The sequence below is a fragment of the Bombyx mori genome, chromosome 10 (genome assembly GCF_030269925.1).
Source record: "Bombyx mori chromosome 10, ASM3026992v2".
Classification (NCBI taxonomy): Eukaryota; Metazoa; Arthropoda; class Insecta; order Lepidoptera; family Bombycidae; genus Bombyx; species Bombyx mori.
Genome location: NC_085116.1, coordinates 12,183,252 through 12,202,773, shown reverse-complemented (window position 1 = coordinate 12,202,773; position 19,522 = coordinate 12,183,252). Strand labels below are relative to the sequence as shown.

The window sequence follows — 19,522 nt, the reverse complement described above, 5'->3', positions numbered from 1 at the left end:
TATACAAATGAAGGATGCTATGCCTAAAACCTTCTAAAAAAATTTAAACACATTTATAATAAGACATTTTTTTAAGACAACTGCCGACGGCTATTTTTGTTCAAATGAGAATAATGAAAAATGTGAAATTTTCAACAACAAGGACAGTAATCCAGAATGATGGATAAAACCGATTTTGTTCACAATTTCATAACTTTAATAACATTATTTTTTGTTTTGAAGAGACCTAATTTTTTTTCTAAGACAAACTTAGCCTAAGCTACTTTTTCTACCACAAGCTTTCGATCAATGAAACTTGGGTCAAAATCGTTTTGGCGATTATCGGGAATAAACTGACACACAGACAAAATAAAAGAGCCGTACATATTTTCATAAGCATCTAATAGTTATTATATTGATATTAGAAAAATACATCAATTTTATTTGTTTGCTAACATATAGAGCTGCGTTACAAGTGCAAAAACAAGTAAGACAAACACCAAACGTTTATCTACAACGAAAACGACTCGATAGCAATAATAATAGCCCCTGGAATAATTTATTTATTTCGTACTATCCGGCAGACTTTTTAGCGCCTCAATCGGTAAATAAAAGACCTAAGCTTTTGTATAAAATAAACATAAAACAAACAAAAGGAAATCGTCCGACGGAGGACACATCAAAAGAAAAAAATTGCCATTTTTATTTAATTCCGAGCCTTTTCATATTTAGCTACCTTTTAAACCTTCTCTGGACTTCGACAAATAATTCAAGACCAAAATTAGTCGAATCGGTTCAGCCGTTCTCGAGTTTAGCGAGACTAACGAACAGCAATTCATTTTTATATATATAGATTAATAGATTAATAATATACTAAAAATACTACATAGCAAACTATTATGGAACTAATCAAGATAAACCCCGAACGTGGTAACTTGTATGAACGCAGTACTCTCTTCTCTCTGAGCATCGAAGTAATTATCCCTTTCGTGGTCCCACAGGAACGACACTGCGTTATTGTAGCTTTGAGCTCGCTTTTGTCCAATAGTGACGACAGTACATATTCTGTATCGATTAAATTGCAAAGCTTTGACTTTACGCATTACTTCACCTGCTATTTTCAATGCGACCGCTGGTGATTCCTAGGACAAGAAAAAAATATTCCGCACACTTTCAAAGACATTTCAAAATTATTTGAAAACTATCTTATAATAAAACTAAACGCAGTGATATTATAATAAAAATCTAATTTATACGTTTTGTTGAATGCTAAACGTGGCTTAAAATAAAAATAAAAATTTCTTATACCAACATATCTTTATTTTTCTCACCTTGATTAAATAGGTAGCCGTTAAAAATAGCCTATTCAAAAAAGGACATAAATACCACTAGATTTTTTGTTTTCTTTTATATCGCTTTAGCCCAGCTCTTGCGAGCTCACAGACCGTCTGGTGTTAATTAATGGGTGTTAATTATTAATTACCTTGAGGTCCAACGTAAGACTTAGTTATATACAAAGTTTGTTCCCCACATCAAACCCTACGTGGTTTGCTACGTGGCAGCACGGTCGTGCGGTTTTTCTTACAAAAAGGCTGCTACCACTAACTAGACATTTGCATACATTGCATGAGTTCGATTTTGAAAGAGCATGGAAATCATTCGTGAACACGTCATGTAGCGTATGTATTTGGTTAAAAATGATTACCCGAAGATAGGATCTGTCCACGGACGTATACGAATCGCCTTACACAAGGGCACCGGGACATCTTATATTTTAGGCCACGTCTTTAAACTTATTTGCACCGAATTCCATTAATCAGAGAGCTCACGTTACTATTTTGTCGTGCAAATATACCTGCATATTGTAGCGATGACCAGTGAAGTTTTCATTTAATGTTTCTTCTGTAATTTTTCTAACTTTTGGAACATTAAATATACCATCCGGGTGCGGATCTAATTGGTACGTGTTCAGGAATAGTAACGGTGGACGCTTAAACTCTATGGCCAGCTGTAACAAGCCGGTAAATGATTTATCAAATTATATTACTGATTAGCGATAAAACTTACAATATCACATTCATTAAAATGTTTATTTATTTATGTATTTAGGAAACCAACAGTACAATACAAACATATAATATTAAAAAAATTTAGTTAAAACAATAACCAAACATGTTTCCACCATCAGAATTACTTAAAAGTAGAAAGTGAACAAAAGAAGAAAAAAAAGACAAAGTAAAAATGCAGTTTACCCAAAAAAACAAAAGCAACACAATACGCACATAATTATTATGTACATCAACTTCACTACGTAGTATAAAACAAAGTCGCTTTCTCTGTCCCTATATCCCTATGTATGCTTAAATCTTTAAAACTACGCAACGGATTTTGATGCGGTTTTTTTTAATAGATAGAGTGGTTGAAGAGGAAGATTTATATGTATAGTAAATAGTGGAGAAATCAATAATAAATTAAGTTTCCGAAGCGAAGCGAGGGCGGGTCGCTAGTACACTATAAAACTAAATAATACTCATTGGACTAAATCACCTTATAAATATTCCAAAATAGCATTTCTATATGCTACAAGCGACAAACAAAAGATGTTGTTAGCATTAGAGAACTTAGTATCATACAACCTACAAGATCTACGGACAAAAGAGTTAGAAGCATATTTCGTTCGAGCCGTGGACATGTATGTGGAAGGTATGTTTAGAACGCGCAAAAATACGACTACATTTAAATAAAATCTTGGAAAGAAGATAGCTTTTCTTATTTTATTGCTTAGATGGGTGGACGAGCTCACAGCCCACCTAGTGTTAAGTAGTTACTAGAGCCCATAGACATCTATGACGTAAATGCGCCACCCACCTTGAGATATCAGTTCCAAGGTCTCAGTAAAGTTGCAACGGCTGCCCCGCCCTTTAAACCGAAACGCATTACTGCTTCACGGCAGAAATAGGCAGGGCGGTGCCACCTACCCGCGCGGACTCACAAGGGTCCTACCACCATTAGTTATTTTCCGTAAGGCCACTACCACTACTGAATTGAATAAAATCTAACAAACGCCTGAATTTAGAATTAAGTACGTAATATTTACAACTTCGCAACAACAAGATTCTTAGTGTAGTAAATTTTTATAAGCCGACTTAAATCTCAGTATAATAATTACAATGTGAATTTAAAACTGAAAATGAAGTTACTAGCTTCATGAGATAGCCCCCCTTTTATTTGGTTACCAGAGTCCATAGAAATGTAAACGTCACCACCTCAAAGCATGAAGTTGAAGTTATAATTAATTGTATTGCATAATGACTGTCTTACCTTTCAAACCTAAACCACGTCATCCTAAATGTTGGTACCTGCTCGTGATCGTACTTACAATGCGCCCTACCACAAGTAAAAAATACCTAACAATTATCACCTGAGAAGTTCTTTCCACAGGTCTGATTCCGGGCACACTGGCGAAACCAAAAGATCCCTTCCTCATTTTCATTCTACTCATTGATTTAGAACCGAATGCTGCATGCGATCGTGTATGCGACTGACTCTTCATAGCCATCATCGATACTTTACTTTTCTTAAGCTCCGGGTCGGCCATTTCAAATTTCTGTCTTTTTGCCCAAACCAATAAGGCTAAATTTTGCTTACTGCGACACGGAAAATCACAGGGCACTTGTAATAAGATGGATACACAAAAACTTGTATAAAAAGTAATATTTTCAGATGAAATGGTTACGCCGATTATATTCCCATAAGCTTTTCAATTCTAAAGGTGTCAATGTAGTTTTAAAAAGACGACAAAAAACATCAAGAAGAATTTTTGACAAAGAGAATTTAACCATTGCTTTTATAATCTCTAATTCATTAGATTTAAAATTCTGTGAACGAGACATTTTTGAAATCTCTAATTGTAATCTCATATTTGCAATCTCTAATTTTTTTTTGCTAGTAAAACGAACTAATAAATACATTAACTGTTGTTACGAAGAAATAGAACCTAACTAATAATTGAGTTTATTGAAAGATTGCTCTATACTTTAATAAAAAGTATAAATAAATTTATAATGAAAATAAATAATAGAAAACTAATAATTTTAATGTATAGTTGACAAATTAATAGAATTTGCAACAATATTTTATTTTAGTACTAGTTTGTAACCATTGTTTGTAAGGACCAAAAATGTATTAATTACGTTTCAATGTGTTTAAAAATGACGTTATTTTAATAATTTAAATAAAAGTAATCGCATCTGGATGTACAGCTGTAGTATTTGCGAACTTCCGTACCATATGAAAACTATTCAACTTAAAAATGAAACATATCATTTAAGTATATCACATATGTATCACTTCGTATATTATTTATTTTTACGCTGCCTTTATTTCAATTTCGTATTAAAACCTTCAGAAACAGCGATGGTATTTTCATATTATTTAAACGGCAAAGTACAACAGAGCAGCAAATTTCTCAAAACATTTCCACATAATTAAGGGCCTTCGCGGAACAGTAACCACAGCGTGTTTGCAAACCCACATAAACTTACTCTTGTGTTAAATGTATATATATGTAGTGTACTCAACAAATTTACCTCCTTTAATTACCAACCAAAACCTTCGCAGGTTTTCGTTTAACATTAAATAATTAATTAAAGTTAGGTCTACTGTCTCGCTCCGTTGTATTTAGACTTTTGGTACATTGTTACAAACCTATTATTTCTAAAGGCATCGTGCCAAATTATTTGAAATTTAATATAACACTGTGCGTGTATTTAAAACTACTTTATACGGTTTAATCTCGACTTTATTATTATCATTTTATTTATACTAATGTGTCAAATATTTTATAGTTTTTGTGGACACGCGCAATCAAACGTTAGGTGTTGTATTAATTACGTCTATTTGAAAATCAAAGAAAATACGAAATTTAATGTATTAAATATCAGTCATCAGTGGCGGTGGCCAAGAGCTGCATCAGTTGAATTAATATAATAAATAATAAACTAGCGACCCGCCCTCGCTTCGCTTCGGAAACTGTAATTTATTATTAATTTCTACACTATTTAATGGATTTTATTATACATACAAACCTTCCTCTTAAATCACTCTATCTATTAAAAAAAACCGCATCAAAATCCGTTGCGTAGTTTTAAAGATTTAAGCATACATAGGGATATAGGGACAGAGAAAGCGACTTTGTTTTATACTTTGTAGTGATAGTGATATCTTTAGTAATCACACTGATTACTTTAATTTATTAATGAAAGTAAATGCTTTGGTATAATATGTTTACGGCGCGAATAATATAAATAAGTATGAAACGTACATACGTCTAACGTGTCATAAAAATATCGCTCTCAGAAGATGTTGATCGTGATACATCTCGCAGAATAGCTACGTAAAAACATGACCGAGCGAACAGGAAGATTTGCATACAAATCCTCAATTTAACATCCATACGTTTCTCTAAGCTACGAAACTCATTTTTATAAACGAGCGCACAATTTTCTCTTGTTAAGTTGAATCCATCAAAACAATGTGTCGTTCTAAGGGCAACGACCTCGATAGCGAAAATAAAACATTGAATTTCTAGTTGCATTCACTTACATAGATGCAGGCGATGCTACGTCAAAGAAACCCGCTTTCTTAGGTCAGTTAAACGAATGTTCACCCCCGGTATAGGGTGGGGCAGATTTGACCGATAGCGATTCTCAAGGTCTCGTCGCTAGGATGCTTTTTACAATAAATTAATAAACATAAGGGCGGAATCTTTTTTCTTTGTTTCTGTAAAAATTCAATCGAATACATCGCATATTAAATATTTTATTATAAGCGATACATTCTTTAAATCAACAAATCTACTACTACTAAAATGTCAATAAGTATTGTTATTACATTGTGTATTCATTGTATGTATATTTACGGATATATGTATGTATGTTTATGTGTGTATGTGCATAATATTTATGTATATGTATGTATGTATGTATATGTATTATCTATTAATATATATATTTCACTGTATCGCATTGTTTGTTTTTTGGTGTACAATAAAGAATACTCTCTCTCACTCTCTCTCTCTCTCTCTCTCTAAATACTTATTCATTTTACTTGTCGTGATCTGATTGGTATCCCATTAATTGGCGGTTTTTGTCTTAATAAACAGATGAGCGTACAGCATAGTGGTTAGTAATCACCGATGCTCATGAACATCAGCAAAGCTAGGGGCACAGTTGAGTACCAAGTGTGGGATTCAGTTCCCACCAACGGATTAATTTTTGATAATATAATTGGAAGCGTCATCTGTGTGTTTGGTATTTATCTAACACGACTCCATCTGCTCCCACAGATCTAATAAATTTTGATTAATAGATTCACCGGAGAAAGTATAGTAGCGTTTCCTGATATTATACTAACGTACAGCGATCGTCATCTAGAACATACTGATGGTAATGTGTACTCTAAACCTACGAAAATAAGCACTACACACAATCCTGCATATTTCTGCCGTGAAGCAGTCATGTGGTTTGGCTTGAAATTTAAGATAGCCGTTGAGTTGAGAGCATCATTGTCGTTTGGTCTATGGACTCCAGTAATCACTTCATATCAGGTTTTTTTTTATTGCCTAGATGTGTGGACGAGCTCACAGCTCACCTGGTGTTAAGTGGTTACTGGAGCCCATAGACATCCACAACGTAAATGCGCCACACACCTTGAGATATAAGTTCTAAGGTCTCAGTATAGTTACAACGGCTGCCCCACCCTTCAAACCGAAACGCATTACTGCTTCACGGCAGAAATAGGCAGGATGGTGGTACCTACCCGTGCGGACTCACAAGAGGTCCTACCACCAGTAGAAACCGTGAGCTTCTTCACCCATCTACGCAATAAAATTAAACAAAAAGCAATGCTTACATACACAGTGCTTCAAGTAAATAAATAATTAATACCCAATTTATCATGCTCGTCTGACCCCGGCTTAAGATATCCTCTACTAAGGAACCAGAACTTATATGTATACATATCTATATACGTATATGTATCGATAGCAAACATCGGGGCAAAGAAATTTTTTTTTTTTGTAAGGAGTGTTCGTTTTACGGCTGATCCGGTCTTAAGCGGTTGCCGCAGCCATTACATAAACGCGAATGTCGTCACCAATCTTGAGATATGAGATTTAAGACTCAGTACATAGTACAAGGGCTGCCCCGCTCTTTAAATATGAACGAATTATTACTTCGCGGCAAATAGAGGTCAGGTGATGGCCTGCGTTCATCTACATCGCGTTTCCAGAGATCTTCTTCGCCACGTACCATCTGGCTTTGGAATGAGGTCTCCTCCACGGTGTTTCCCGATCGCTATGTCATAATCTTCTTCAAACGAGGCTTGTTGCGAGTACTTAATAGTAGGCAGCGGCTTGCCTCTGCCCCTGGCATTGCTGAAGTCCATGGGCAACGGTAACCCCTCACCATCAGGTGGGCTGTATACTCGTCTGCCTACAAGTGTAATAAAAAAATCCCGAGTGAGCTCACAAGACGGCATGCCATCTTTCGTGACACGAGCATTTGCCTTACGTGGAAAGCGACAACCTTTGACCCAGGAGCACTAACAACTACACCGCCGAACTAGTCGAATTATTAACACTAGTGGTCCCGCAGTAGTCAAGATTCGAATATAATTAATTGAAATTATAAGTTTGAACATTATTTTGGTTCTACTGTCAAAGACTATTACATTTCTATAGTGACAGATTTCGCCAAGAAAGATAAACAATATTAACTTATTCTCAATTTGACTACAGACTATAAGCAATAACAAAAGTTTTACAATAAACAAAGAGTATGTATGTGTGTGTCAAATACATGGTAGTGTGTGTAATGTTTTCTTTATTGATTTAATGTATTTTTATGCATAATTTAAAAAAATATTAACATTCTGCACTCCTTCTCTATATTCCCTATAAGTGTGGGAAATTTCATAGCCCTCCGTCCGCGCAATTTTAAAAAAAAGGGGTACAAAGTTTTTGCTTCACATATTAATATATAGATAACAATTAAAGCATTCGCTCGTCAAATAAAATACATTACGTAAAAAGTATTGCGTCGTTTTCGTGACGTCAGTAGGTGATTTATCGAAAAGTGGATTGGAAATTCTCTTGTTCCCTTTGACCTTTTAGAGATACTCTGCATTGACCGGCAAAGTGGAGTTTGTAAGCCTGTATAACTTACCCATCCACGTGTAAAAGTTTTATTTCGAACATGGAGTATCACTTAAGTTTCCGTAGCTACTCTGTACGAATTCATTTTATGTTCACTGTTCACTCTGTGAGTCTGTGAGTGATTTAAGTGAGAATGTCATATGTAATCATGAAATTATATATGCATTGTTGAATAGTGCATCTTTATGTTTAGTGATCAATTCTCAATCCATCACATAGAGAGTTGATAAGAAGTTAATATGAAAATTACTATAAAAATAGCGAAGAATAATGGTTAAAAATAATCATGCTGGGTGCTTCAATTTAAAAAAAAACATGTTTGAGTTTTTCTCCTGTAAAGTTGCAAAAATGTCACTTAAAGCCTTTCAACCGTCGATATGTATTTTTGTAGGAAATTCTTATACTACATATACATAAGCTATCTTACTCTAATCTACTATCTCGATTGAATTCAGTTCGCATAGCATGATGCAAAACTTCGCATGCTCCATTATGTATTTTACTTTATTTTAATATAATGTAAAATATATATTACAATATTTTAAAATTGAAAACAAAAGTGTTTGTTATTCAACGCGAGTGGATGCAAACATGAATCGTAGTTACGTAACACAGAGCTTCGACCGAAAAATAGTGTTGCCAATGTAATAACATTGGAAATCTTCTATTTTGAATAAAACTATTTGAGTTTTATTATCTGTACATTCATTGAGCTAACAGATTTACGACTGAACTGACCTGCCTTAAAGCATTCTGTGTTGTAGCCATGGATCTTTTATAATAATAGACAAAATAGTGGTTTTCCGTTTGTACTATTATTCAAAAGATGACCGCGGCCTCCTTTGCCAACTAATTCACGTCGTTCAATTAAGTCAAGTCATAATAATATGTTTTCACTTTACTTCCTATATTTCTCATCCTAATACCTAAATTGAGGATAGGGATAAGGGATGAATTGAGGCCGATATGGAGCCAGTATTCTGATTTGATGACACAATGTCAATGTAACTGAGACTCCAAACTAACGACCGTGAGCTATTCTGCCTAGGCTTGCAAGCAACTAAAGTAAATCTTTAAAAATATTTACCATTATTACATTGATATCTAGTTTCGATACTTTGACAACACTAAGGTCAATGACACATTGCGTTCCATTACATGTTTAAACATAATGGTTTTCTTATTACTTAACATCATGCAAAAGGACCTAATTTGACAGAATAAGGTAACAAGCATTACAGCAAGTGTCTAAAACCCAAATTTGTACATTAAATGTCTTTTAGGGTGCGATGTTGAGTGGTCACTGAAGCCAATAATAGATCCGGAGTACTGCCTCACCTGGATGTAAAAGGTTGAAGTATTTAATGTATTTTATAACAACTGTCCCACCGTTTAAAACCCAATCTACAATACAGTATGTTGATACAGCAAGCTTTAGTCTAATGAAATCCGACATCAAGTAAATAATAGTACAGACGGTATTGTTGAGCCAATGATAATGATTTACGTATTATAGATTCCTCTATTTCCTGTTTTTAGCACCGTTTGGTTATTTTGATGCGAATATGCTAAGCGTACCTACCTACCAGTGGGAAAGACTTGCTTTTGAAGGAAAGCACTGCCATTAATTATTCCGATGCAATTGAGATTTCACTTTCGTAAAGGCTTAAGATGGGCATTTTGTAATATTTATAGGCTTTTATTCTGAACAGCGAGGTTATCAGTTAATCTGCCTGTGGTAAAAAAATTGGCAACCGAAATAATAAAATTTAGATTAAATAATAATAAATGGACCAAATCATTATAATCAGCCAAAATGAAAATGTATTCGCCGTTAGTCATAGGCTCAACCTAGGGTTTTCGGTTTTTTCTAACTGAATTAAATTAAAGTTACAGGTTAAACAATCACAATAAAATTTGGACACATTTCCTGAAATCAAAATCATTTATGTATTGCTCGTATAGTTACATTTCTGCCAAAAACGGAGGTATTGAAATCAAAATAAACTGACCTAGTAATCTCATGTCGAATTAACACACCAAATACGTAAAACATATGAAACGTTAAGTGACCATTACATAGCAGGAAAGCGTGTGTAATTCCAGAACAGTAATTGGCTATACGATTCTGGCCTTCACAAGTACGGTCTCTTGCAAAACGTAATGGAAACCAGACTCTCCGTGTTAGCTTACCTAAAGTCACAGACTCATTTTAAATTAAGAAGCCGTTGCTAATATTAATACGTAATGTGTAATTTTTGTAATATATGAAACAACATGATATTTTCAATACCGACTAACTCGGTGGTGTAGTAGATAGCGGTCCTGACTGTTGCGTCGAGGGTCGTAAGTTCGATTCCCACATCGAACAAACATTATGTGATGTACAGGTTTGTTTGGTCTTTGTCTGGGTGTTTATTATCTATACCTAGTCTTGCCATAAACACTGAGACAAAGGAAAAAAAATTCTATTGCAAATAACATTTATTACTTTTACAGTGTGGTTTAATACATAAATATAAAACAATTTAAAGTATAAAAAGCTTATTCGAAGTGGTCTCCATTGGCTGCAATACAGTCCTTTAAACGTTAAGGCCAGCTGTTATCAATAGAAGCACGCACTCTTTCCATGGGAAAATTTTTCACTGCCAATCGTACGGATTGTTTTAGGGACTCCAAATTATCATGGCGTTTAGAGCAAGCCGTACTCTCTAAAACTGACCATAAATCATAATCCAGCGGATTAAGATCGGGACTAGACGACGGCAAGTCTTCAGCTCTGATGAAGTCCGAAACGTTCGTTTCCGACCAAGACTGCGTAGACCGAGCTTGACCTGGCGCCGAGTCTTGCTGGTAGGACCATTCTTGATTATTGAACATGGTGTTGTTAAGGGGCTTCACTACCTTCTCAAGAATGGTATCTTGATACACTTGTGCCGATGTTTTGATACCTTTTTCACAAAAGTATGGCTCAGTCACTCCTTCATAGGTAATACCCCACCAAACCCTCACTGAAGTCGGATAGGCACTCTATCGACTAATTGGGAAGCTTCCTTAGAGCTTTGAGCATAAATACGTACATTTGCGTACCGCTTCAGTAGTTGTTTCGATATTACCACCCTATTCTCTTTTAAATTATCAGTTAAGAAATGACCAGTACGTCTCTTATAGGCTGCAAGTCCTAAGTCATCTTTTAAAATACGCGACATGGTTCTAAGTGCTATCTTCATCTCCCGAGATAAAACCTTTTGCTTTCGGACAGGATCTCTTCGAATTCTTTCCCTTACTGCTTTGACCACCTTTTTCGTACGAACACTACGTGGACGGCCAGATATTTTTCTGTCACAAACAGAGGAGGTCTCATTGCACCTATTAATAGCCCGGTACACAAACATTTTACTAATACCAAGCGTATGGAGAGTTTTAAAAATTGCATTTGGCTCCATCCCTACTTTGTGTAATGCAATCACAGCGATTCGGTTCTCTTTATCACCCCCCACTCCATTTTAATATCGCAAAATATTCAAAATGAGAAAACTCAATGAGCATTCATATAAAATTGACAGATTCCAAATTCAAATGTAATATTTTGTTTAAACATTATTTATGGCCAGACTAAGTATATGTATAATAATAAGCATATATAAGTATACATTTATTTATAAGTCTCTGGTACCCATAAGACAGGGTATCCAAAATTAGGGGCGGATGACCGTGCGTGATTTGTTCCCAGTTATCATTATTAGTTATTATAATACAACATACTTAACTAAATTACTCTAACGGTTTTATTCTTGTCATTATTCCGTAATTGGTGACAACATAGCACATGTTATTGTACCTATAAATGCTATAACACAACACTGAAGGATTGAAAAACCTAATAATATTCAAAATCACGGTTAGAGCTAATTCTAATGTATATAAACTTGAAGTTGCGCTTGCGATCGGCCACTTTGTTATTATTAATTGGCACATCTGGCCAATGCCGGAAATGGGCCTCTCCCAATACGCTGAACTCTGTTTTCGATTGGTCAAACATCGACCCTCTTCGGGAAATGTAGAGCTTGGATTAGCCTGATTTTTAAGTCGAATTAGGAAGGATAGGACAAAAGAGACACTTAGAGAATAAAATGGACATACTAAGGGGAATTCAGAATCGTACTTTTTTATTGCCACTGTATGCAGACGAGGTGAACATTAGCAAAGACTGAGGCACACCCAACCCAAAGCCTACCAATGTTACGTCATTATTACGAATGAGGCCGTAGATGAAAAATCTATTCTTGACAAATTTTCCAATTTTAAATTTTTAGTGAAAACAAAACACTAATCAATAAACAAATGATTGAAATGGGAAATGATATTCCTTATTTTTAAAATAAAATCTATTTGAATTTAGAATTTATTGTCAGCCATACATACATGGATTATGTTTTAAATGGCCAGTTTCGCACTACAGAAACTTCATAGGTTATTCTTATATAGGTATAACCTATTTATTATAGGTATAACAGAATATTGCGAGCACGCACATGTCGCATTTTTGTTTTCTACACGAAAACTCTCGGTTGGGTACAATTTGTTAGTAGATTCGTGATTTTACTAGCATATTTTATAAAAAATAAATATTCAGTTGGAGTACTTAGAAAATTACTCGTGGAAACTATTTACTTACGGAGATGGTAATTCTAAGCAATCACATATTCATGCATCTTTGAACATCCAACCTTTGTAAAATTACTCAAAGCAGCAAAGCGAATGCACTGCACGCGAATGCACTGCAAAGTATAAAGTATTATTACATAGCTTTAATACATAAGTTCTAGATAGCTCCAGAGTTCATTGATTCTTCACAAAAGGAATAAGTTGATGAACCTTTCTGTGTCACTCTTACGTCACAGCTACTTTAATTTAAATTCAAATAGACGGGATGGGATTTCCAAGAAAAATACACGCGTGGTTGTCTTTCGACCCAGAGCTAGCGTGCAGTATGGGCAAAAATTAAAATAACCACAAATACCTCGGAAGTGCGTGTGTGTGTGTGTGTTTTTGTTTCCTACCTATGCTGATAGCCTTGAGAGGCTATATCAGTTTCTCCTTGACGTGTAGGTAAGCTCACGGGGCTCAAACCGGGTGTGTTGCTAACACTGGCCCTAGCAAGAGTAGTGCTTCGCAGAATCTACCACCGGATCGGAAATGCAAGCCACTGAGAAGATCCTGCGAGAAACTCAGTGGGCTGTGTCTATTGCTTAATTCACTCGTCAAGCCCTTCGTCGCAAGTGACGGATTCGACAAGGGCGGTGACCGGTGCTTGTGGTACCTAAAAGCACCGCTAATGGATCGGGAGGATCCGTAATGATTTGTGTGTCACTTTTGCGTCACAGCTACTATAGTTTAAATTCAAATAGATGGGATGGGGTTTCCAAGAAAAATAGACGCGTGGTCGTCTTTCGACACAGAGCTAGCGTGCAGTACGACCAATAACTAAAATAACCACAAATACGTCGGAAGTGCGTATGAAATGTATCCTGATCCCTCTTATCATATACTATCAGCTATAAGCGAGTGGATTAGTGATTCGGTTTGTCCTTAAGTTTCATAATAATATTAATCAGAATTTCATTCGAAATATAACGAGCGTCGTGGAAATGAACTAGCTGGTTGGTAGCTTATTTAAAGTTCTGTGACGTAATGTTTCAGGGTCGATGACTGAGTTGCACTGTTCAGCGGTCGGTGCATCTCGTATTATGTTATCCAGGGTGCATTCAACTGTAATACCTTTTCTAGACTGAAATACAGCCAGTAAAATTACAGAAGGGTTAATTGTTACCTTTATCTATACTACTAATATATAAATCTACAATGGTTTTTACGGATGTTTCGTTATAACTACTGAGCCATGCATCCGATTGACTTGAAACTTGGTATTCATGTAGAAAATACATGTACTTAATGGATAGGCTAATATTTATATGAGTGTTGGACTCCCTACACCAGTTGCGGGGGCGTTAATGATGAGAATCTTTGTGGGGGTGAGAAATAATAATGTTCATTTTAAATGACCAGCAAAGTAGACGGGTACAGCTAGTCTTTCATATTTCTAAATTTGTTACAGGTTGAACCGACGGACGATTTCAATTTTGTTTATCGATGAGTGAATTTTCCGAGTTTTTGGGGCTAATGTTTCTCTAAGATCTTCATTTGGACAGTTACGAACGTTTGAAAACGGATAATCAAATTATGTCCAGCCTTTTCAAACGGCTTTGGTTTAAATCATAATGATTACCTGAATTCGAAAATAGTTTTAATTACACTTTTAAGTATGTAAAATCAGCGCGATCTATTCGGTAAAATTGCATCGAATGAAGTAACTATAAAAAGTTTTAATAATGGGACAGCTACCATTTTGTCTCAGTGCGAAAGTCAAACACTTTTCCAATACAGATTTAATTAACGTTAACCTCCACGGTTAAGCATTGCCAACACGTCTGTTTCTGTCGCGAATTTCATGCATACGACTTAACGAAAAAAACTATATTATTACAATACTTGTACTATTGAAACTTTTTTTTAAATTGCTTAGATGTGTGGATGAGCTCACAGCCCACCTAGTGTTATGTAGTTACAGGAGCCCATAGACATCTACGACGTAAATGCGCCACCCACCTTGAGATATAAACTCTAAAGTTTCAGGTATAGTTACAGCGACTGCCCCACCCTTCAAACCGAAACGCATTACTGCTTCACGGCAGAAATAGACAGGGTACCTATGCGCGGACTCATAAGATGTCCCACCACCAGTAATTACGCAAATTATCATTTTGCGGGTTTGTTTTTTTATTACACGATGTTATTGCTTCACCGTGGAAGTCAATCGTGAACATTTGTAGAGTACGTGTTTCATTAGAAAACTTGGTACCCACCTTAACTTAACACCGGGTAGACAATTCATTTGCCCATATATGGCGACAGTTTATGTCTAAATCATGTTTTCAGTTCAGTGTATATAAATCGTATGTGACGCAAGAAGTCCTTCTGTTTGACCATAATATCATTTTGTTGCCTAATAAAAAAAAAGTGATGTTGTGTTTGGAAAATTAGTGCACCTGTCTGTAGCATTTACTCATCCTTAGATACACCTGCCTCATTACCCTTCACGCAACGAAGATTACTAAAAATGTCTTCTAAAAATGTCTTCTAAAACTATTTTTGTTTAATCTCGTTCCGGACGTCAATGCCGTAATGTCATATTCATGTAAAACAACACTAAATGGTTACATAAAATTAGTCACAATTTTCTTCATTTTTCTGCGGAAGGTTTGCCGACATTAGTGTAACAGTAAATTAAATTATGTATAGATTTATTTCATTCCAAAACATGTTTTAATTTAATTGCCAAAATTTTAAACTACAACCGATTAATTTTGGTCTATAATTTCCCCGAATTTACTTTGAAGCTTGCAATCAATTTCAATCGAGCGTAATATAAATCAATCATTCGAACAGCGAACGAACTGAAAATACCAATTATGAGGAAACGAGTTTTCATAAATGCAGAACGCGTGACCCGAACTGTGTTGGTCTCAAATGTTTTTCATTATTTCAACATTCCCGTACTTTTTTGTATTTAATGTATCGCACTGTCTATTTGTTTTTTGGTGTACAATAAAGAATAATCTCTCTCTCTCTTTCTCTGTCATTCCTCCTTTTTATATCTTTTTTATCCAATATAAATACTGGACTGTCTGTTTCTCTTTAACTCGTGCACTAAGTTTTGATCCACGTAGTTTTGTGTTAAGTTTGTATTTAATTTAACCTGTGTTTAGCTTTGGACTGTTGAAATAATCTACGTTTTATTCATTCATGTAGTTACAGCAACATCTGCTGTTGATTAATTTCTAATTTGCTTGTGTTTCCAAAAATCACACTCCTACCACGGTGTACCGGTGCGAGCTAGTTCGTCGTCCACATCCAAAATATTACGCAGCGTACGGATCTCCGCTTACATCTAAAAAGGTCTGTGGACACAAAAACCCATCGAATTTATTTTCGGTCTAATGAACATTCATACCTGAGGAATGGTTGAATAATAAATGAATTGCGAAGTAGATTTGATCCCAACGGGGCTGCAACTCAGCCGGCGAAGCGCGGATTTGGACAGGCTCACTGAAATAGTAATGACGATTAGATTCGTACCTCGTTTTGTGGATGTTTATTATTATTATTTACTTCCTTCGAAGGCTGTAAAGCTCTCGTCGTTATGGTCGCATAAAACTTCGGCTCCAATGCTAGTTTAGTGCAGCGAGGCTGAATCATTGTAAATTTTCAAGACCGAAATAATAGATTTTATGCCGTCTTACTCAGAAAGAATATTAAATTTGATTGTTTGTTACAAGCGTAAACACAAAAGGATTTTGTTACTGAAGAAATAGTTCGGTTACTTAAGCTGAAAAAAATGTACAAGCAGAGCGGAAAACTATTAAAGACCATATGTATATGGTATTAAAGTTTAAATTTTTAAACGACGTAGGCCTGAAAGAAATATGATGCATAATATGTTCTCAAGTGACTTCCACGATGAAGAAATAATATCGTGTTATAAAGATCAAGCCCGCAGACGTTATTCGTTTTTGTAACTACTGATTGTAGAGCGTAGTAGAGTAGAAAGAGTAAAGCGAGACCAATTTAATAGATTATAGTAGAGACTTTGACCTTATATTGGGGTCAGTTTCACAATTGTGAAGCCTAAAAATTTCGGTAACCCGTAGGTTTGAAGGGTGTTTTTTTTTTCCTACCCGAGCTGATAGCCTTGAGAGGCTATTTCAGCGTAACCTTAACTGGTAGGTGAGCTCACGGGGCTCAAACCGGAGTGATGCTAACACTGGCCCTAGCAAGAGCGGTGCTTCGCAGAATCTACCACCGGATCGGTAACGCGACCCACTGAGAAGATCCGGCGAGAAACTCAGTGGGCTGTGTCTATGGGTTAATTCGCTCGTCAAGCAATTCGTCGCAAGCGACGTGGGGTAACCGTTGTACTATATAACTGAGGTTAAGAACACCGTTCACTGAGTTTCTCGCCGGATCTTCTCAGTGGGTCGCGTTTCCGATCCGGTGGTAGATTCTGCGAAGCATGGCTCTTGCTAGGGGCAGTGTTAGCATCGTAGTCAGGTTTGAGCCCCGTGAGCTCACCTACAAACGTTAGGGCGAAGCTGAAATAGCCTCTCAAGGCTATCAGCATAGGTAGGAAAAAGCAAAGCATGTCTCAAGATGAGTGGTGGCATTTACGTTGTTGTCTATGGGATCCGGTAGTTACTTGAAACTGGATGCGGCGAGATCTCGTTCACACTCTCTCGGCCGCTTAAGAAATTATACATAGCTGTATCTTCAAAAGCAAACAAAGAGCGAACCATACATTTACAACACATAAGTACCGCTGAGGGGGTTGTGTGTGCAATGAAAGTAAGTATTCCCCATACTGGTAAAGTGCTAGATTTGAAAGCGACACAGGACATTTTACGGTCGAGCTAACTGTGCAGCCACCCTGAGTTGCATTCAACTGGTCTGTTATATAAATGAAATGTTCTAATTTGCACCTATTGGTTAGTACCATTTTTCGCCTTCTCCCTTTGACTGTGTTATCGCGGTTTGATATAAGTTTCACCGCTCACCACCAGGTTGAGTTTGTATTTGAAAACCGCATATTTTGATGTAGTAGTCGCTGAAATGCTATCAATTTAGAGTTATTTTTATTGGACTAGTTCGATGAACAAATACACAGTCTACCCAGTGTTATGCGGCTATCCAAAAAATACAGATTACGCAACGAAAGGTAAAATTTTGCCTTATTCCTCTAAGTGGGTGGCGTAGTATATGATTTCTATGACATCGGATAAGTATATTATACGAAATAGGGCGTGAGCTTGTTCATCCATCTATGGAATTTAAAAAAAAACTGAGAATTCGGTATCATGTCTCAAGCAGCAGCGCACACGCTTGTGTGTGTTCCTAAGCTCATGTAACCACTTCACATAGTGTAGACCAAATTCTTCAGCCCGTCTACACTGAAAGAATCAATCAGTATAGCTAGACTAATTCTTCATAGCTTTCCAATTATATTAATAATCGAGATTATACTAATAATTTGGAATAATACTGTTTTCGCCGAGTTTTTCTGTTTGATTGTACAAAATTCAATAATAATTTCTCTGAAACATTGTTAAAGTACACTCTATTTCTCTGCCGTGAAGCTGTAACCCGTTTTGATTTGAAGCGTGGGATAGCCGTTATACTATAAAACTGAAAATTAGAACTCATACGTCAAGGTGGGTGGCGGCATTTACGTTGTTGATATCAATGGGCTCCGGTAACCACTTAACATCTAGTGGGCCGTGAGCTCATATAAGCGTAAAAAAATAGTTGCCTTATAATACGAAAACGGTTGATACCTTTAGGTTTCATTTCAAATTCGTACACCAAATCAATGAATTTCACAGCCACTGTTTATATTATGACTAAAGACAACTTGGGCGAGACACATTTGCTTAATTGATAAGTCGAATAAACAAGCAAGGCCTATTTGAATGTATTGAATTAGATATCAGCAATTTTTATTAGAAACAAACAATTTACGCGAAGCTAAATTAACGTAATTAGAATGGTATTTATTCAAAATTCTTAAAGATAGTTTTATCTTCTTACTGTTATCGTCACATTTAGTGAAGTCGGTACAGCATATTCTTTTAGTATTCGTAAACTTTCAAACACAATAAAGCTAATGTAATCCTGTTTTAGGGACGATAACTTTTAAAATCAGAGCGTAAAAGAACCGAGGAACATAGCTTCCAATATCTGATTGCAGAAACACTGAAAGACCTAAATGGAACGAACCGCTATGTGAACCTTAGAGTGAATCTCTGCGACGGAGCAAGGGCGGATCCAGCTTTGGTGCCAGGAGGGGGTCACATAGTCATAGTCAAGTCAAGTACTTCTAATTTAATTTTGATAACAATAGATACAAGTAAAAAGTAGGTTTTTTATTAATGTACGTAAGTACTGTACTTAAAACTTTTATTTATTACTTTTATTCTTTATTGTTCACTTGAAAAACTTAACACATAATAACTTGTACATATTTAAAAGCTTTTATTTTTAAAAGCATTAAAATCAATGTGGTCACGACGATACACTTGATTTCATTGTGTGAATTTATCTAAGATTTTATTAGGTTGGGTTAGAAACCTTATGCTCTTCAATCTCTCTCGTCTAAAAAATATATATAAGTAGGTACATAAGTCACGCAGGACTCTTTCAGTAAGTAGGTACCTT

At 35.8% G+C, this 19,522-nt stretch overlaps 1 protein-coding gene across 1 annotated transcript; it reads right to left on the bottom strand.

Moving 5' to 3' along the window:
• Positions 1-364: 364 nt before the first annotated feature.
• On the bottom strand, positions 365-3,769 carry LOC101744164 (dynein light chain Tctex-type protein 2B). Its single transcript, XM_004923181.3, has 3 exons — positions 3,401-3,769; positions 1,835-1,987; positions 365-1,121 (listed from the first exon to the last, which is right to left on the bottom strand). The coding sequence occupies exons 1-3, from the start codon at positions 3,575-3,577 to the stop codon at positions 885-887; spliced, it is 567 nt and encodes a 188-aa protein (XP_004923238.1). The 5' UTR covers positions 3,578-3,769; the 3' UTR covers positions 365-884.
• Positions 3,770-19,522: the final 15,753 nt, after the last annotated feature.

What these genes read in the sequence shown, in the direction of transcription:
- LOC101744164 (XM_004923181.3), bottom strand. Translation starts at nt 3,577, where the DNA reads ATGGCCGACCCGGAGCTTAAGAAAAGTAAAGTATCGATGATGGCTATG. An exon ending in CTGTGGAAAGAACTTCTCAG is followed by an intron (nt 1,988 to 3,400) that starts GTGATAATTGTT and finishes GGCTTGTTACAG; the next exon opens with CTGGCCATAGAGTTTAAGCG. An exon ending in GTCATCGCTACAATATGCAG is followed by an intron (nt 1,122 to 1,834) that starts GTATATTTGCAC and finishes TTCTTGTCCTAG; the next exon opens with GAATCACCAGCGGTCGCATT.